The sequence below is a fragment of the Hypanus sabinus genome, chromosome 21, assembly GCF_030144855.1.
Source record: "Hypanus sabinus isolate sHypSab1 chromosome 21, sHypSab1.hap1, whole genome shotgun sequence".
NCBI classification, from domain to species: domain Eukaryota; kingdom Metazoa; phylum Chordata; class Chondrichthyes; order Myliobatiformes; family Dasyatidae; genus Hypanus; species Hypanus sabinus.
Window position 1 is genome coordinate 26,076,703 of NC_082726.1, and position 21,434 is coordinate 26,098,136.

The 21,434-nt window shown below is 39.0% G+C and overlaps 1 protein-coding gene and 1 pseudogene across 1 annotated transcript in view; one reads left to right on the forward strand and one right to left on the reverse strand.

Annotated features, from left to right (window-relative positions):
- Window positions 1-21,434, reverse strand: part of LOC132379252 (dual oxidase 2-like) — a 134,090-nt gene that overhangs the window by 91,658 nt on the left and 20,998 nt on the right. Inside the window, exons 3-7 of the mRNA XM_059946955.1 lie at window positions 17,747-17,824; window positions 16,757-16,921; window positions 12,530-12,717; window positions 10,718-10,919; window positions 7,304-7,470 (exon numbers count right to left, since the gene is read on the reverse strand). Coding sequence (XP_059802938.1) covers window positions 7,304-7,470; window positions 10,718-10,919; window positions 12,530-12,717; window positions 16,757-16,921; window positions 17,747-17,824 — 800 coding nt within the window. The remainder of the gene's footprint in view (window positions 1-7,303; window positions 7,471-10,717; window positions 10,920-12,529; window positions 12,718-16,756; window positions 16,922-17,746; window positions 17,825-21,434) is intronic.
- On the forward strand, window positions 6,423-6,570 carry LOC132379289 (U1 spliceosomal RNA; annotated as a pseudogene).

Here is a 21,434-nt window from a genome sequence, read left to right on the forward strand (position 1 = left end):
ATGTATTTTATGTTAGTTTGTTAGCTTTTGAAATGTAATTCTAAATTTGAAGATTATGGTGATCTTGTACAATCTAAGTGTGGCGACACATTTCCTCACAATTAGCCAGCATTCCGGCTAAGGGAGATAGCCTACGGGGGTTTGTGAGTACGCGTCTTTTGCAGCATCTGCGTCCATGGGGGCTGGGTTGAGGGAGGCTTAAAAGCAAGGCTGTTTAGTTCGAATAAAGTTATTCGACTGCAGTTTACTGACTGCGTGAGCACACCGCTACAACGTGTTTTTATCGCTATTAATATACGTCACCACTGCCAATACCTGACACCCGCCAGTGCGCGATTTCTTTAATTTTTCGATCCAAGGTAAGCCAACTATGGAGAATTCTAAAAAAAGAAAAGTGACTGAAGAAAACAGAACGTTTAATGATACGTGGACAGATTCATTTGCTTTCACTGTTGACGAGACTGGTTTACCGGTATGCTTAATATGCAATGAGAAACTAGCAAACAACAAAAAGTCAAATGTCGCAAGGCATTTCCAGAGTAAACACGCAGCCTTTGCTCAAAAATATCCGGATGGAGATGAGAGAAAAAAAAGCCGTTTCGGAACTGATGCGGAAGGTTGATCTGAGCAAAAATCATTTCCAGAAATGGATGAAGTCTGGAAAATCAACGACATACGCCAGTTATATTGCCGCTCAGGAAATAGTCAGGCACGGGAAGCAGTTTACAGATGGTGAATATATAAAAGAATCTTTCATTAAGATTTCAGAACATCTATTCACGGACTTTAAAAACAAGAGTGAAATTGTGCAGAAAATCAGGGATATGCCCCTCTCTGCAAAGACTGTCAAAGACAGAACCATAAAAATGGCAGAAGACATCACAAGACAGCAAATTAAAGACATCAATTCAGCTGTGGCCTACTCGATTGCCTGTGACGAGTCTAAAGACAAAGGTGATATTGAACAAATAGCGTTGTTCTGCCGGTATGTAAACTCTGCCGGGCCACAGGAAGAACTGATTGAGTTGATACCTCTAAAAGACCAAACACGGGGGGAGGACATCTGTGAGGCTGTCTTGAATTGTTTAAGAGCCAAAGGAATAAAGACCACCCATCTGGTGTCAGTAGCTACTGATGGGGCTCCGAATATGACGGGAACGCACAAGGGATTTGTGGCTTTACTGCAGAAGTCGCTGGACAGAAAGCTGCTGACTTTTCACTGCATCTTGCACCAAGAGGCACTGTGCGCTCAAACATTTCCTCCGGAATGCACAGAAGTAATGGATGTTGTCATTCAGATTGTCAATAAAATAATGGCAAAAAGTTTAAATCACCGTCAATTCCGTTTGTTACTGGACGAGATGGAAAGCGCATATTCTGATCTCCTGCTGCACAACAAAGTCCGGTGGCTGTCCAAAGGGGAGGTGCTGAAACGCTTTGTCGCGTGTCTGGAAGAAGTGAAAACTTTCCTGGGCAGCAAAGGGCTCACCTTTCCTGAGCTGGAACAGCCAGAGTGGCTGGAAAAGCTACACTTCATGGTAGACATGACAGCGCACCTGAACACGCTGAACACAGCTCTTCAGGGGAAAGGACGCACTGCCCTGCACATGTTGGAGGATGTTTTGGCATTCGAGTGCAAGTTGACAGTGCTTGCCAGAGATTTACAGAAAGGCACATTGTCTCACTTCTCCAATTTGAGAGAGTTCAAACAAGGTCACAACATGATAAATTCGGAGTATTTACATTCTGCAATCATCGCAATGCAAACGTCGTTTGGGAAACGCCTCTGTGAGTTCAGAGAGGAAAAAAAACACATTATCCTTCCCGGTCACTCCCTTAAGCATCGATCCTTCCCTACTGAATACGACTGCATTGGCAGGTGTGAGTCAACCTGATCTTGAGATGGAACTGGCCGACATAGCCGACAAAGACATATGGGTGTCCAAGTTTAGACGCTTGACAGCAGACCTTGAAGATGTTGCCCGTCAGAAGGCCGTTCTTGCTCAGAATCACAAATGGAGTGATATTGAAAACCTTCCAAAACCGGACAAACTTGTGTTCGAAACATGGAATGCTATGCCCGACATTTATGTAAACATGAAAAAGTATGCGCTTGGAGTCCTGTCGATCTTTGGATCCACATATGTATGTGAGCAGGTGTTCTCCAACATGAACTTTATTAAAAACAAACATCGCGCACGCCTCACAGATGACAGCTTGCGATCCTGTGTAAAGATGAAGGTGACGTCATACAGCCCTGATGTGCAGACGCTGTGCGCTGAGGTCCAGGAGCAGAAATCCCATTAACCAAGTATGATAAATATTTTAATTGCCTATTATTTTATGTATATTCATATTTTTTCATTGTTCAGTGAAATAGTCCTTTTATTTTTCAGGCTGACAGCTGGCTGATGTTATTTTTGGTTTGCTGCTGGCGGCAAATTTAAGTTTGGCGTTTTTCATAAATACAAGAAGGACTCAAATAGACGTTGAGTATTTTACTTAAAAGTAACCTTCAACCCAACGTCTTTTTTTTGGAGTTCAAAATGTTTTTGTTGCATGCAGAAATGTAATTTCGTTTTCTCTGCAGGAGTTCATCAATTTCATAAATGCAACACATTATAGTTTGTTTATACATAGCATAAAGGCAAAAAAAACGTTGTATGCAGTGTTATTTCATTTTAAATGTCAAACGGGTTTTGCGGCTCCCAGTGTTTTCTTTTCTGTGGGAAACGGGTCCAAGTGGCTCTTTCAGTGGTAAAGGTTGCTGACCCCTGGTCTAGGCTGTTCAATATTTAATAAGTATCAATGAGATCTCTTATCATTCTTATGAATTCCAGTAAATACATTCCCCGAGCCGTCAAATGCTCCTCATACATTAACCCTTACATTCTCTGGATCATTGTCATGAACCTTCTCTGGACCTTCTTCAATGTTAGCACACTCTTTCTTAAATTAGGGGCCCAAAACTGTTCGCAATACTCCAAGTTCAGTCTGACCAATGCCTTGTGAATGCCTTATAAAGCCTTAGCATTACATACTTGTTTTTATTTTATATTCTAGTCCCCTCAAAATTTATACAGATGTACCATGCATTCTAACTGGTTACATCACTAGCAGTATGGAGGGACAATTGCACGGGATCAGAAAAGGCTGCACTATGTTGCAAACTCAGCCAGTTCCATCATGGGCACTAGCCTCCCCAGCATTGAGAACATCTTCAAATGGCAGTGCCTCAAAAAGGCAGCATCTGTCAGAAAGGACACTCATCACTCAGGACGTGCCCTTTTCTCACTGGTACCATCAAGGAGGAGGTACAGAAGCTTGAAGACACACACTCAACATTTTAGGTTTTTTCCCTACAGCCATCAGATTTCTGGGTAGATGAGTTAACTGTAGGTAAATTACCACAATCTTTTTATGATGCCTCCATTTCTCTAATTCATAAAAAAGATGAAGACCCCACTGAATGTGCATCCTATTGGCCTATATCCTTGCTGAATACGGATTCTAAGATTTTTACTAAAAGTTTGGCCACTAGATTAGAAAATATATTACCTCAAATTATCTCCGAAGACCAGACCAGATTTATTAAAAATCGTTATTCATCTAACATTAGAAAATTAATTAATATAATTTATACTCCTTCATCTAAAATACCAGAGGTTGTCATTTCCTTAGATGTTGAAAAAGCGTTTGATAGAGTTGAATGGCCATATTTAATTAATACATTGGAGAATTTTAATTTTAGTCTGAAATTTATATCATGGATTAAATTAATATATTATAAACCTCTGGCTTCAGTTCTTACTAATAATAAGAGATCTTTTTTTCAGTTATCCCGTGGTATGAGGCAAGGCTGTCTTTTAAGTCCTCTATTATTTGACATTGTTTTGGAACCTTTAGCCATTGCCATTCGTGAATCACCTAATATTTTTGGTATTACCCGTGGGGAAGGGACTTAATAAGTTATCATTATATGCTGATGATTTGTTACTCTACATATTTGACCCTGAGAGATCTATTCCTGCTATTTCGTCCTTGCTTGCTCAGTTTAGTAGCTTTTCTGGTTACAAACTGAACTTTAATAAGAGTGAATTATTTCCATTAAATATGCAAGTTCCAATTTATAAACACTTACCATTTAAAGTTGCCACAGATCATTTTACTTATTTGAGTATTAAAATTACCAAGAAACAAGGATTTATTTAAAGTTAACTTTTTACCTTTAATTGACCAAATCAAGCAACTTGTTACCAGGTGGTCTCCATTATCTTTGTCATTGGTTGGTCGAATTAATGCTATAAAGATGATAGTATTACCCAAATTTTTATATTTATTTCAAGCATTACCAATTTTTATTCCTAAATCTTTTTTTGATATTCTTAACTCCAAGATAACTTTGTATGTGTGGCAGAATAAAAATCCTAGATTAAGTAAAAAATATTTACAGAAGCCAAAGAAGGAGTGTGGGTTAGTTTTGCCAAACCTGAGATTTTACTATTGGGCAGTTAATATTCAATATTTAATATTTTGGACACAAGAATCGATTATAGCATCTTGCCCACAATGGGTAAATTTGGAATGTAAATCTGTACAAGGCTTTTAATTATTTTCTACTTTAGGATCTTCACTTCCTTTTGCTTTATCTAAATTGAATAAACAAATAACTAATCCTATAGTTAAACATACATTACGAATATGGTTTCAATTTCGTAAATTCTTTGGCTTGAATAAGTTTATCTTATCAAGCCCTATTATATCTAACTTTCTTTTTCAGCCCTCTTTTATGGATCAAGCCTTTGTATTATGGAAAACAAAAGGTATAACATGTTTTCGTGATCTATTTTTAGATAACAGTTTTTGTCCTTTGAACAGCTACCTAATAAATATAATTTGCCTGAAACTCATTTTTTTAAGATACTTGCAAGTTAGAAATTTCTTGAGTAATATGTTACAGTTTTTTCTGAAATTATGTCCAATGGACATTACGGAAAAATTTTTAGCTCTGAATATTTGCCAGAAAGGTTTAGTAGCCATCATTTATAATATGATCATGAAAATACAGCCAGAAGTATCAGAAAAAATCAAGAAGGAATGGGAAAAAGAACTTCATTGTCTTATACCCACTGAGCAGTGGGAGAAAATTTTACAATTAGTCAATTCTTCTACTATTGGTGCTAAACAATTTAAGGTTGTACATAGGGCTCACATGTTCAAGGATAAACTTGCTCAATTTTATTCTTATGTTAATCCAACCTATGACAGATGTCATTCTGAAGTTGCTCCATTGACCCACATGTTTTGGTCCTGTCCTTGCTTGCAAAATTATTGGGAAGATATTTTCGGTACTATTTCAACAATATCAAATTGCATCCGCATCCTATTACTGCAATTTTCAGTTTACCAATGGTGGATAATAGTTGTTTATTCCCCTCAGTTCAGCAGATGATTGCATTTGTTACATTAATGGTTAAAAAATCTATCCTATTGAATTGGAAAGCAATTAATCCTCCAACTATATTTCAGTGGTTTTCTCAAACTATTTCTTGTTTGAGTTTAGAAAAAAATTAGAAGTGTTGCCTTTGACCCCTCAGTTAAATTTGAAGAAACTTGGAGACCATTTATTCAACATTTTCATATGAGCTAAACTGACTTCTCCTAAACCCGTACTTTTATTATTCTTAATTATTTGGATGGAAGTACGGAGTTATTGACGCTACTGTGTATATTTGACATAATGCAATAGCCCATGTTGGTTAGGTTTTTTCTTCTCTTTTTTGTGTTTTTTTTAATTTACTCCATTTTTCGTAACTACTATGAGTTTGGGAGATTATTATATATGGATTATCATCTATTTGTATTTATACTTTAAACTATTAATTATGTACTCTCAAACTCTCGGTATTCATGTTTCATTTATGTTTGTTTAAAAACTAATAAAAAGATTTAAAAAGAAAAAGAAAGATTTCTCGGTGGACACGTGTACTACTTTTTCTTTGCTCTCTTTTTGCACTTCTTATTTTATTTAATTTACATGCATATATATTTCCTATTGTAATTTGTAGTTTTTAAAATTATATATTGCAATGTATTGCTGCTGCAAAGCAACTTATTTCATGACATATGTTAGTGATAGTAAACACGATTTGCCTTCTTTGCCACCGATTCCAGCTCCACGTTAACCTCTTCCTTCCGCTTTTATTCACTTATGTTTCAGTTTGCAGTCTCCAGAAAAGATAAGGAGCAAAAGCAAGATGCAGCTTAGCATGTATGTATTCTGCCTTGCCATTTAATCCCCATAATCTTTTGATGTCCAAAATGACTATGCCCTGTGAAGCAGAGGATTCCGAAAATCCACAACCCACTATGTCAAGAAATTTCTCTTCATCTTAGTTTTAAAGACTGTCTCCTTAACCAAGATACTTACTTTGCAGGGAACTGTCAAGGTTCAAGGACAAAGATATCCTATTGCACTCCAGATGTGCAGGCACCTGTAATATCCCCAAATGCAGGCCACTCAACTGCATAATTTGTGGTAGTGGGGGACTGTATTTGCACTTTGCCCTGGTCTTGGATGGGACAGTAGCATAGCAGTTAGCATAATACTTTATAGTGCCAGCTGTAAGATCACGACTGAATTCCTGCTACTGTCTGAAAGGACTCTGTATGTTCTCCCACGTTCCAGAGATGTACGGGTGAGAGTTAGTAAGTTGTGGGTATGCTGTACGTTGGTGCCAGAAGCATGGTGACACTTGCAGGCTACCACCAGTACATCCTTGGACTGTGTTGATCTTTGGCGCGAACAATCCATTTCAGTGCAAGCTTTGATGTACATGTGACAAATAAAACTAATGTTTAAGATTGTGCTTGACTCTCCATCCTGAGGATGCAGCTTCTCAGCATCCATCTGTCACTCTTCTTACCATCATTGTAAGATCTCCTCTCATTTTTCTTCATTCTTCAATATGTTAGTAAAGGCTAACCTTATATAGACTTGATTGATTTATGTACCTTTTGTTGATTGATGTTTAATAGGATATTATTATCCTATTACTAATGTAATTTCAAGTTTATTGAATTTGTAATCTATTCATTATCATGTGTTGTTTTTTTATATGTGAAATTTAATAAAAAGATTGAAAAAGAAAGAAAGAAAAGGCTAACCTAATTTGATCTCTTGTCAAAGGTCAACATGGTTGTGATCTCAATAAAAATGTGTCAAGTGGCTTGTTCAGAACTATCTTCTAAGTCTACACCAATAAGTGAGTCTCAATAAGGAAAGTTAATGGTTTATAATTACCTGGAAGGTGCCAATTACTCGTTTTCTGGCATTCTGGAATATCTCTTCATCTGTCCATGTGGGATTTTGCTCTTGGAGTTTGGAAGCTAAATAGTTGTGGTATCGAAACCAGATGATGTTCTCAGCTTGGTGGAATGGACTCTCATTTGCTTTTGCATTTCCAAAATCTGTCAGCAAGAGACAAACAAGCAAAATTAGATCATAAGAATCTACCATTACACCATTTTTATCTAAGGAACCCTCACGTCCAGGCTCAAGGACAGCTTCTATTCTGCTGTTATAAGACTCTTGAATGGACCTCTTGTGTGATAAAGGTAAATTCCAAACTTCACAATCTACCTTCTCATAGCCTTTGCACTTTATTGTCTAGTTGCATTTCACCGTAACTGTATCATTCTATTCCGCAGCCTGTTCCTACTTTTCCCTATTCATGTTCCCTATTCTCACTTCAATATTTTTATAAACCATAAGATATACAAATGGAATTAGACCATTCAGTATTTAATAATGGCAGATTTTTATTCAACCCCAATTCTCGTGCCTTCTCCCCATAACCTTTAACCCTCGCTTACCAATCAATCTCTGCCTTACATAAACTTAATGGCTTGGTTTCCACAACCGTCTATGGCAAAGAATTCCATACATTCACCACCTGAAGAAATCATGTTGTGAAATTACCTTTATGGATGGCACGCAAAATAATTATTGGTACATGTGACAATCATAACCCAATTGCTAATAATCAAATTATCCAATTTTACTGGACTACCAATTCATCCAAAGACGTTTCCAAAAGCCATTGTGGCAACTGGAGAAATTAAATTCAAGTAATTAAATATATCAAGAATAAAAAACGAGTAGCTGGAGAGATGACTATAAGATGGCCAGAAGGTTATGAAAGCCCATTTGGTTTATTAACAATTATCAGTTAGGATAATCTGCCATTCCTATCCTGCCTGACTTACAGGTGAATTCAATGTAATTGTTGCTTTTATTTTCCCCAAATTCAGGGGAATGCTTAATATTAACACAAGAGCATGTATTCTTCAATTGGTTTTCTACTATCAAGTGTGCATGTGAAGAGATCTAATCAGGAAACGCAAGACCTTCAGTGCCTTAATGTCTTCTTGCCTCTTGCAATCCCCCACTATCTGTCCTATGAAGTTGAATGATTGAGGAGACATAAAGTGAGGATAATGACACAGGAAGGAAATACAGGCTTTAATAAGATCTGAGGTATCAAATTGCATCTTGTAAGCTTACAAGAGCATTGAGCACTTCAAGTTCCTCGGAAGGAGCATCACTAATAATCTGACCTGCACCAACAATGTTGATGACACCAATCTCTGTACTTCCTCTGGAGACTATAGAAATTTGGCATGACCATGTCCCCCTTTACCAATTTTTATCGCTGCACCGTAGAAGACACCACGGCTTGGTATCACAACTAGTCTGCAGAGAGTTGTAGACACAGCTCAGCCCATGACGGAAACTAGCCTCCCTTCCCTGGATTCAGTCTATACTTTTTACTTCCTCAGTAAAACAGCCGTAATAATCAAAGACCCTTCCCACCCTGAAATTTTCTCTTCTCCACTCTTCCACTGGGCAGAAAATGCCAAAGACTGAAAGCAAATGCCAGGATCAAGGAAAGCTTCTATCAGATCCTTATCAGTATTAAATAATTCTCTAATATGATAAATTGGATGCTTTACCTCACAATCTACCTCGTATTGATATTGCACCCTATTCTTCACCTGCACTGCACTTTCTCTGTAGCTGTTTTACTTTAGTCTGTAATGGTATTGTTTTGCTTCAATGCACTTTGTAATGATTTGATCTGTATGAACATCATGCAAGATGAGCTTATCACTATAGTTTGGTATATGCTGTATGATAATAATAAAGAAATACAAATTCCAATTCCAAGCTTCTTTTCTAGCTCCCTAGGCTTCCATGGCTCAGAATTTGCTTGAAAGTATCAATGCAAGGTATTTGATCTGGTTGTCAGCCTCTTCTTGGACAGATGCAGCATGATCTGCATTATTTCCAAAAGTTCTTTTATTTCAGAATTCAACTACCAAGAAGAAGATTTTACTCCATATTACCTGTCCAGATAATTTAACCCCATAAACAGACATTTTTTTTAACTTCAATCTTCACATTTACAGATCATAGTCTATGTTGTGTTACTGTATTCTGGATGCCCCGGCCGTAAATTCAGCAAAAGAAAATTTAAAAAAACAAACTGCTATTGATTTCAAAGATTATAGAACTTTGGAAGAAGTCACTAGAAGTAATGACTTTCCTCCAAGAGGGCCACAACCTCGTAGCTTGGAGGCCTGCGAGCCTCAATAACCCAGGAGGCTATGCTGGCTGGAGTTAGGGCTTTATGCTGTGGCTCTTGGGAGGATCACCATGCTGAACAGGTCAAAGGGCAGAGGCCAGACTAAGAGTGGTACAGGTCCTCTAGGTTCAGGCATACAGCTCAGGGCAAACAAGTCCTGACTGGTAAAACAAAACAGTTACAGAAACAGCAGTGAATAATCTTTCTACATCTGTGTGGCCAAAGACAGACAGAGATGGAGGACCTTCATTGCTGCCATGAACCCCAGTGGTGTAACAGATGGTAAATATTAATGACTTCCATGAACAAGAGAGGAGCAAAAGAAGTTGAATGGAAAAAGATTATTGTCTAGAGAAATGATGATATTTGTTACTATTGTATTCTAGTTGTGTTTTCAAATCATTCTTCAGATGGAACATAAACAGACTGTTACACAAGTCTGGCGAAGGAAAGAAAGAATTAATTAGCATGTTTGATATATATCTTTTGAGTTCCAAATTTACATGCTCACAGTTCAGTGCACGGAATGCCTGAATTTCCTAATAAGTTCCAGTCCAACCTGTTTTTATAACGTCAGATGAGTGATAAATATGGCCCAGGGATAGATATGGGAGCTAGTCCTACAGCTCTGCACCAAGATACTGGCAAGAATATCTTCTACAGCTGCCAAAGATGATTCATGAAGGAGGGTTTCAGCCCGAAACGTTGACTATCTATTCAGTTCCATAGATGCTGCCTGACCTGTTGAGTTCCTCCAACATTTTGTATGTGTTAATGGGACTTCAGTTGGATTTTGTATCAAAAATCTGGTGCATATACTTAGCACTTACTCCACCCTGCACTGGAGAACAACCTAGATATGTTCTGTCAAGTCTTTGGACCTTCAGAACCTTCAGAACCTTCAGAAACAGAGGCAAAAGTTCAGCTAATCAAGCACATCTAGAGTAAATAACTGCAACAGCAATGCAGTGTAAATTTGTAATGAATGAATGTTCTCCTTAAAGATCTATAGCTAGTTATCCAAACTAACTCATAAGGAATGTTCTTATGAGAGGAGTCAAGCTATTTACCATAAAGTCCCTGAACTCCATGTTGTTTGGTTGCAGGATCTGCAAATTTCCACAAACGAATCAATCCATCACTTTGCCTCGGCAGCTGTGGGTCTAGGCCAGAAGCCAGACGTCCACCAGAGAAGGTGCGCAGGGCATCACTCCAAGAATGAGATGATCCGTAGATAGAACTTCCGTCGATCCAGGTGGTGACATGGTTTATCTGGAATGAAGGGATGACTGCCACATGTAAGGTAGCACACAAAAAATATCTTACGTGTTCCATTTCTGTTGATAAAGTTGAGTCTTTCTTAAACTAATCTGTACCCATCAGCAAGGTACCCAGCTTGAAAGCAAAATGCACCTCATTCCCTGATGTGTCTTGGCCTCATATACAGGATTCTACTGTCAACAATTATTATTTGTACAATGCAGACAGAAACTCAGAGTTTCCAGGTACCTCTCACACTATGAAGTTATTGCTAAAATGAAACGTTAACTTTAAGCTGCAACAAGTGCAACATAGACAGAAAGGTCTCCTTGTGCTCTAACAAGATGTCCTCCCCCATAGATCAGTGCTGGAAATAGATCTCCCTGTCAATCATTCACTTGTTATTGGAGTGGGCTTGCTCCAACATCTTGAACTATAGAAGTAAATTAACTGGATGTGGGGATGCGATAGGAAATATCCATAATGTGGAAAACACTAATAATACAAACTCTTTAAAATTGAACAAACAATCTGCTAGAGTGGGTAGAGCAGCATTTGTGGACGAGGTGAGTGTGAAGAATAGTCAATGTTTGTGTTGGATCCTTGCATCTGTAAAATTGAAACCCATTCATTTCTTGGTGACAGCCAGTACAATGGAGATATAATTTAATTTGGAGATACATCACGGTTATCGGCCCTTTGACCCATTAAGCCACACCGGCCAATGATACCCATGTAACTAATTAAGCTACTAAACTGTGGGAGGAAATTGGAACACCCAAAGGAACCTCACATGGTCACAGGGAGAATGTATAAACTCCTTACCAATAGGTTGCTAGCGCTCTAATAGCGTATGCAAACCACTAGGTTACCATGCCACCCTATAAGGAAATATTTTTGTATGGAGAGTGTGACGATATGTAAGGAAGATGGGAATAGATTCTAATTTTGATAGATATTTGAGAGAAGATAATTTGCAAGAATAGAGAGAATTAGACTAACAATACAGGTGTACTGGGGGAAATGGGAGATAAATTCAATGGATCAAAGGGGCTCAGTCTGAAACATTGACTGTTTTTCACCTTCATAGATGCTGCCGAACCTGCTGAATTCTTCAGGCATTTTGTGTTTGTTGTTCATGTGTACTGTAGCGTTCTATAATTGTACATTGGGTATCTCAGCACATTGACAGGACCTCCAACAGTGCCGCACATCTTCAACCTAAAGGGACAATGACCTCTCTTATCTCCATTTGACATAGTTATTGCTAAATACTCATTTTATTGTATTATTAAGCATTGAAGAATATTTTGACTCATTCTTCAGTTGAGGTAAGGAAGTTGCACTGAGGTCTCATGCAATGTTCAGAAACCTAGTAGTGAGGAATAATGACTGGAGTTAATATATCCATTGATTTTCACTTTTATATAAGAGATATGATTCCATACTATGAGCTTCCCTACAACCAAATGCATTCTTCATTCCATCTCTCCCTGCTAGGAAAGGTAATTGGAGAGGATATCAGCTGAAGATCTGTATTTCTAGCTTCAGATCTGTTTAATATTTTATTCAAAATGATTTATCTGTTGGACAGTTGCACTGAGCTCTGTCACGTGACACACCTGCACTCGGGGGTAGTTTGGACTTTGTCCTGACTTGGTTGTCCATCGAGAGCGCTGAAATGGAAGCTCCACCCTCCCTGTGCTATTGGGATCAAAAACTGGGTCTCCAGAAGGAACTTGAATGTTAAGAAATTCAGCAGGGCATCCATTTCCAACCGCTTCCAAAATTTCATCAAAGACGTGAAACCCTGAAAGGTTCAAACAAAGCAGAAAAATATTTATTATAAAACATTCAATAAAATATATTTTCATAGGCATATAGATGTAAGAAAAATGGACGGTTATGGGACTGTTCGTTTGTGGTATGATGTGAATGATCATAGTCTTTCTAATGACCGTGATTGATCCTGGCAAATTTTCCTACAGAAGTGGTTTGCCAATGCCTTCTTCTGGGCAATGTCTTTACAAGAAGGGTGACGCCAAACCCTTTCAGAGATTGTCTGCCTGGCATCAGTGGCTGTATAACCAGGACCTGTGATCTGCTCCAGATGCTCATACGGCCATCCTCCACCTGCTCCTATGGCTTCACATCAACCTGATTGGGGGCTACGGGGTAAGGGGGGGTGCGAAGCAAGTGCCTTACCTTGCTTCACATGTTCAACCATGTTCTGTGTTCATTTTCTTTCAAATAAAGAATGGCAGACTTGTCAAGAATTAGAAAGCTTAGAATGAAGGATGAAGATAATACCAAATGTACTATCAGAAGATGTGTCTTCACAGTCAGTGGTTATAATTCAGAAGCAGATCCAATCATGGCATTCAAAAAGTGAACTGGATAAAGACTTCAATGGGTAATATTTGTGAGGCTATGGGCAGCTAGTCCAGAGATTTGGACTAGTTAGAGTCCACTTGCATAGAGGTGAAATGACTCTGTGCACTACAGGATAGAATTAGCTTGGTTGCAGTCTGTTGTACTATTTCCACTGAAGGTCAGTAGACTTAAGAGTGTTTCTGGTGAAACCACAGATGTGACTTTGACTGCTGATACTCAAATAAAGGAACTGATAAACTAAAATAGATCATCTGAATAATCACTTTTTGTCCTGATGATTTCATGATTCAACAATAACTAGCAGGACAGCTAAGTTGGTAGCACAGTAGTGGTACTGGTAGAGGCACTGCCTCACAATGCCAGAGAACTGGGTTCAATTCTCATTATGGTATTATGCATAACACCATATGACCATAAGACAGAGGAATAGAGTTAGGTCATTAGGCCCAACGAATCTGATCCACCATTCGATCGTGGCTGATTTAATTTCCCCCTTAACTCATTCTCCTGTTTTCTCCCCATAACCTTAGACATCCTTACTAATTAACTATCTATAATCAGCATTTAAAATATACGTAGTGATGTTGCCTCCATAGCCATCTGTACAATGAGTTCAACTGATTCACCACCCTGGCTAAAGAAATCCTTCCTCATCTCTGTTCTCAAGGGACATTCTGAGCTTGAGCTCCCCAGTCATAGATTCTCCCACCAATCCTCTCCGCATCCACTCTATCTAGTCCTTTCAATATTTGGTGGGTTTCAATGTGATTCCTCCCCGATCATTCTTCTAAACTTCAGCAAGTACAGGCCCAGAAACATCAAACGTTTCTCATACAGTAACCTTTTATCCTCATAAACCATTTCTGGAGCCTCTGCAATGTCAGCATATCCTTTGTTAGATACAGAATCCAAAACAGCTTACGATACTCCAAATGTGATTTGACCAATGCCTTATTAAGCCTCAGCTGTACATCCTTACATTTCTAGTCCTCAGATGTAAGAGAAGTTTGGGTAAGTACATGGATGGGAGGGCTATGGAGGTTCAAGTGCAGGTCAATAGGACGAAGCAGAAAAAAGTTCAGTATGAACTAGATGAACTAGGGTTTGCGACCTGCACCTGACTACTCTGGTAGAGGCTACACACAGCTTCTCTTGTCTGCTGTGCTCTTGAATGAGATTTTTGGCAGGTGTCCTGTTTGCAGCCACCTCTGTGCTTGCTACAGACTCTCAGTGAAGTCTCACTTTTAAAACTTGTCATCTTTGATTTCAAAGCCCTCACTCCTCCTTTCCACCGTAACCCACTCCAGCTTGAATCTCACCAAGACATATGCATCCCGCGAATCCTACCCTCTTGTTTACATCCAGTTTTAATCACTCCATCATTGTCAGCCACACCTGCAACTCTCACAGTGCCAAGCTTTAGAATTCTTTACTTAACTTCTCCATTATCTCTTCATCCTTTATGAGAAACATGGAAAACCTACAGCACAATACAGGCCCTTCGGCCCACAAAGCTATGCCAAACATGTCCCTACCTTAGAACTACCTAGGCTTTACCCATAGCCCTCTATTTTCCTAAGTTCCATGTTGCCATCCAAGAGTCTCTTAAAAGACCCTGTTGTTTCCACCTCCACCACCGCTGCCAGCAACCCATTCCACACACTCACCACTCTCTGTGTAATAAACTTACCCCTGACATCAAGTATAAGATAATACACTTGCAGAAAACTAGAATGGAATGCATGAAAATAGTAAAGCAAAGAGCAGAGCGATCTAGGAGAACATGACAAAAATGCTTAAAGCAGCACACATGAGTATAGTTGTTGAGAAAGCTTATGGGAAACCTGCTTTTCATCCAAAGTAGAATGAAGAAATGCGGGGAGATCATGATAGAGTTATTAAAAGCACTGTTAATGCAAAGCAGAAGGTCCAGCACCATCAGAAGCCTGAAGTCAAGAACTACCAGGTTCAGGAACAGCTACTTCACTGTAACCATCAGGTCCTTGAACAAATCTGCACAATCTGAACATGTCCTCGGCCATGGAACACTCTCAGACTTGCACAAGCATCCCTGAAAATGTGTTTATTGCACTAATATTTTATTTTGTAGACTTTTTTGTCAGTCTTGTACAGTGTATATTCCATGTACTGTCTGAGTTGAAGTGTCCATGATATTAATGCAAGCAAGTTTTTCATTGTACCCTTAACTCTCCATACCTGTGCACATGACAATGAACTAGATTTGAACTTGCAATGGAATTCATGAGGGTGCAGAAAACTTTTCTGAGTTTGTTGCCAAGTCTGGAAAGTAATTTCTTTGGAACAATGAACATGGAAGGGAAACTATAAGAGGCCCAGACAATATAAACAGTAAGTGTAATCTAGGATTATTTTTAGTTTAATAAATGATCTGCCTGAGGAACTTAGTGGGTCAGGCAGTATCTGTGGTGAGGGAAGGAATTGTTGACATTCAGATCGAAATCCTGCTTTGCTACTTTTAGTGTAGTTCATTTCGTCATCCACTACAAAATCATTTCAAGGTATGCCAACTTTAAAATAAAACTTCTCATGCAGTCTTGATGCAGAGCTTTGATCCCATATATCGATGATTAATTTCCCCCAGCAGATGCTGCTTGACCCATTGAGTTCCTCAAGCAAATTATTTGTTGCTTCAGATTTCAGCATCTGTAGTCTCTTGTGTCTCTGTTAGTTTATTCTATTTCCTTATCCACATTTCTTTTAAATGTTGAAATTGACCTTGCATCCATTACTTCCACTAGCAGCTCATTCACATTTGCACCATCTTCTGAGTGAAGAAATTCTTCCTCAGGTTTCCCTTAAGTATTCACCTTTCACCCTTAACCCATGACCTCTAGTTCTGGAAAGAGTGCAATAGCCAATAGACAATAGGTGCAGAAGTAGACCATTCAGCCCTTCGAGTCTGCACCGCCATTTTGAGATCATGGCTGATCATCTACCATCAAAACCCAATTCCTGCCTTGTCCCCATATCCCTTGATTCCCCTATCCATAAGATACCTATCTAGCTCCTTCTTGAAAGCATCCAGAGAATTGGCCTCCACTGCCTTCCAAGGCAGTGCATTCCAGACCCCCACAACTGTCTGGGAGAAGTTTTTCCTTAACTCTGTTCTAAATGACCTACCCCTTATTCTCTGGTACTGGACTCTCCCAGCATCTGGAACATATTTCCTGCCTCTATCTTGTCCAATCCCTTAATAATCTTATATGTTGCAATCAGAGATTTATAATCAATTTGCAATCAGTGCAAAGAAGAGTTATAACAATGTTGCCAGAACTCAGGTGCAAGTTATATTTGAGTTGTAATTGTAAGCCATAGGCCTACAATAAAGGTGACTTTATTTGGCAAAAAACAACTTTAAATCTGAATGAATGTTTGCAGATCTAAAGCATTCAAAAACTTATAAGCTAACTTACCAAAGTAGACAAACAGAACAGTTCGGTTTTTGGAACATGGTATTCCCGACTTTCCTTGCATTGCCACATTGCTGATCATGCGAGCATTCGGTAATTCTGGTTCTCGGAAAACTTCATAAACTCCATCAGCATAATTAGCTGGTAGCAGGCGAACAAAGGGGGCGTCTGAAAAGGAGAACAGTGACTCACTGGTTGCTTTTCAAATTCAAATAACTTCTTAATACATCAATAAATACTATGCTAGTAATGAGAGGCTATAGTGGGTAAAGATGATTCATCGAGACTCTGCCATAATCATAAGTACTCTGATTCCACCTTTCAAATTATGAAATGTTTTGAAAGCATAGATATAGAGAAGATGTTTTTATATGTGGACAATACAAAAACAGCTTCAGGCCTTAGCTTCATTTTCATGTCTCTTCCCCAACAATCACTGACTTCAGCCAAAAATGTATGGCAAACTACAGGGGAAAACTGGTCCCAAGGATTTTTTTAAATAAGTTGACCTCTTCATTTTTAAGAGTTTTAAATGCTGCAGAATATGAGGGGCACTTAGGTATCATTAAAAACAAACAACTTGAGACTTTTGGAGACAATAAAAAATCTTGAGCTAGGTGAGAAAACTACGGGCATGGCTTTGCTGCCTTTTAAAAATTCCCAGACGTGAGTTATTTTTGGGGATTTTCTGCCTCTAGGCCAGTTTTGACCAATGAGAGCAGTCATATGAATCTACATTACACCTCCCTGGATTGTGAGAGGTCATTGGATGGTGGTTTCAACTCAACAAAGGAAGAGAACCTTCAGGTCATTGTACCTGCACAATTCTATTTCCTGTTGTCAAGGATACTTCCGATAGTACGCTACAAAATTCTTTGCCATTGACAAGATGTTGTAAGATTTGTTAGTATTTGACACAGCATATGTCAGTTATAACATACCTAACTCTGATTCTAATTGTAGAAATAATTACAGGTAGAAGAAATCACTTACCTACTGTCCCTCTGCTGTGATGGGCAAGATTATTGTACCATCCATCATATCGCTGTACCTCCCAATTCAGAGCAGCATCTAAATCAAAGTAAATCAGTATGGTCAATACTGCGATTCTCTTCAATACTGTGAGTCTACATTACTGGCGTAACAACCCAGAATGAATGATTTAGTGATTCAGAGATATGCTCAGTACACCTACTTGTGAATGCAAATATCTAATCAATCAATCTCGTGGCAGCAACTCAAACATAAATGCATACAGACATTATCAAGAGGTTCAGTTGTTGTTCATCAGACTGGGGAAGAAAAGTTATCTATGTGACTGACTGTGGAATGACTGTAGATGCCAGTTGGAATCGTTTCAGTATAAAAATATAGATCAAACAACACCATGATTGTTTTCTTTTTTACATATTTTTAACCATGTAACAATTACAGCATGGAAACAGGCCATCTCGGCCCCTCTAGTCTGTGCCGAATGCTTACTCTCACCTAGTCCCACCGACCTGCACTCTGCCCATAACCCTCCATTCTTTTCCTGTCCATATACCTATCCAATTTTACTTTAAATGACAACATCGAACCTGCCTCTATCATTTCTACTGGAAGCTCATTCCACACAACTACCACTCTCTGAGTAAAGAAATTCCCCCTCGTGTTACCCCTAAACTTTTGCTCCCTAACTCTCAACTCATGTCCTCTTGTTTGAATCTCCCCTACTCTCAATGGAAAAAGCCTATCCAAGTTAACTCTATCTATACCCCTCATAATTTTAAATACCTCTATCAAGTCCCCCCTCAACCTTCTATACTCCAAAGAATAAAGACCTAAGTTGTTCAACTTTTCTCTTTAACTGATGTGCTGAAACCCAGGTAACATTCTAGTAAATCTTCTCTGTACTCTCTCTATTTTGTTGACATCTTTCCTGTAATTCAGTGACCAGAATTGTACACAATACTCCAAATTTAGCCTTCCCAATCCCTTGTACAATTTTAACATGACATCCCAACTCCTATACTCAACTTATAAAGGCCAGCATACCAAAAGCTTTCTTCACTACCTTATCCACATGAGATTCCACCTTCAGGGAACAATGCACCATTATTCCTAGATCACTCTGTTCTACTGCATTCTTCAGTGCCCTATCATTTACCACATATGTCCTATTTTGATTATTCCTACCACAATGTAGCACCTCACACTTTTCAGCATTAAACTCCATCTGCCATCATTCAGCCCACTCTTCTAACTGGCCTAAATCTCTCTGCGGGCTTGAAAATCTACTTCATTATCCACAATGCCACCTATCTTAGTATCATCTGCATACTTACTAATTCAATTTACCACCCCATCATCCAGATAATTAATGTAATGATTAATGTAAACTTTATTATGAACGAAGTTTATTTTTTAAATATAAAAGATGGCTTACTACTATGAGGGGAAACCTTAGAGAAATGATGTAAGGTTGAATATTCTAAAATGGTGTACGATTGAAATTATGTATGGTAGAGAAGATGGATGGAAACAGTCTTCCTCTGGGTTAGGGGAGTCCAAAACTAAGGGACATAGATTTCAGGTGAGAAAGGAGCAACTTTTTCCATGTCAAAGTTGGTGAGTTTATGAACCGAGCTGTCAGAGGAAGTGGATAGTTACATCAAGAGGCAGGCTTCGAGGGATATGGGCAGAATACAGGAAATTGGAAGTAGCTGGGTGGCACTGTGGTTGGCATCGACATGTTGGGCCAAAGGGCCTGTATCTTAGCATCCTGGAAGAAGCTAACATCATAGCCATAACTGTGTCTCAACACCAATTGCGCTAGGTCGGCCACATCATCCGTACGCTAGACTCCTGCCTCCCTGAATAACTCCTGTTCGGCCAACTCAAGGATGCAAAGCTCACTCCTGGAGGACAGAAAATGCAGTTTAAGGACAATATCAAGACCCAGTTGAGGAAGTGCCACATCAGCATGAATGGATGGGAGAAATTACCACAGGATAGGGAAAGCTGGAGAAGGACTACACAGCTTGAAAAATACCTCCACTGTGCCACTGAGACTAGGCGGCTTCAACATAAGGAGAGATTGGGAAAGGCCTAACCAGTATCATCCACCACCACTTCAATGACCTACACCTGCCAACACCGCAATAGGACTTGTGGATCATGGAGCAACCTCTTCAGTCATCTCAAGACCCACAAGTAACCAGATCAACCATCAGGAGAAGAATCATACTTGACCATGAGTGATCAATGAGGATGATCATGGTTGCTGTATGATTACCTTCATGACAGCAATAATGAATGGACTTTACTTGTTTTGCAAGGAACGTCTATATTCCTGAATGCAGGAAAATCTCTCCAATAAAATAACAATGTACTAGAAATATATATCATACTTATAAATAGAAAAATATAATCTAATAATTGCCAAAAAGTGATCAAAATAACAGTTATACTACTTATTCATCTCTTGAGATTTAGGTGTCACTGGGTCGGCCAGCAATTATTGCATATATTTAATTGCCTTCAACATCAAGAAGGATTCCGCCTTCCCGAACTGTTGCAGTCCTACTGACAAAAGTGCTGCCCCAAGGCTGACAGAGGGCAATTTCCAGTACTTTGACCCAGTGATAATGAAGGGTTGGTGAAACATTACCAAATCACAATGGCGTGCTGCAGGGAAAATAATCTGAAGCTGGTGGTCTTCCTGTGTGCTTGTTGTTATCTTCTTCTTGGTAGTAAATATCAGAGAATTGGCAGCTGCTGCCAGCATAGTCTGGGTGAGTAACTGCAGTCATTTAATGGATGATTCATTCTGGAGCCACTTTCTGCTGGTGATGCAGGGAGTAACTGTTTAGGAGTGGTGGGACAAAGCAGGCAGCTTTGACAGGATAAACGTGACTTTATGAGAATTATATTAGAGCTGTGCTCATCCAGGCATGCTCCAATGAGGATTCCATCACACCTCTGACTTCAACGTGTTCAAGAGGTGAGTCACCCAGCTCACTGAGTAGCTGTGGGCTACCCAGCCTCTGACTCCCTAATATTTATGTGGGTTAACCAGTTGGATTCCCAAAGTCAAAATAAATTTATTATCAAAGTTCATATATGTTAAAATATTCTACCTTAAGATTCATTTTCTTTCAGATATTTACATTAAAGTAATGGAATACAACAGATTTATGAAAAAATAAACATAGCAAAGACAAACAACCAATGTGTGAAAGAAGACAATCATTCAAATAATCAAAAAAGTAAATAAATATCTACTGAGAATGAGTTGTAGAGTCCTTAAAAGTGAGTCTATGGGTTGTGAAGTCAGTTCACTGTAGAGGTAAGTGAAATTATAAGCTTGATGAACTTGGTGATTTGGAACCGAAGGCTCCTGTATCTTGATAGTAGCTGTGAGAAGACAGCATGACCTGGATGGTGAGGTCCTTGCTGATGGATGCTGCTTTCTTGTGGCAGCGCTCCTTGTAAACGTGCTCAATGATATGGAAGGCGTTCCTTGTGATAGACAGGGCTGCACCCACCAGTTTTACATTCATGGACATTGGTGTTTCCATAACAGGTCGTGATGCAACCAGTCAAGATACTCTCCACTGTACATCTAGAGAAGTTTGCCAGAGTTTTAGATGACATTCCAAGCTACAAAAGCTTCTAAGAAAATAAAGACACTGCCCTT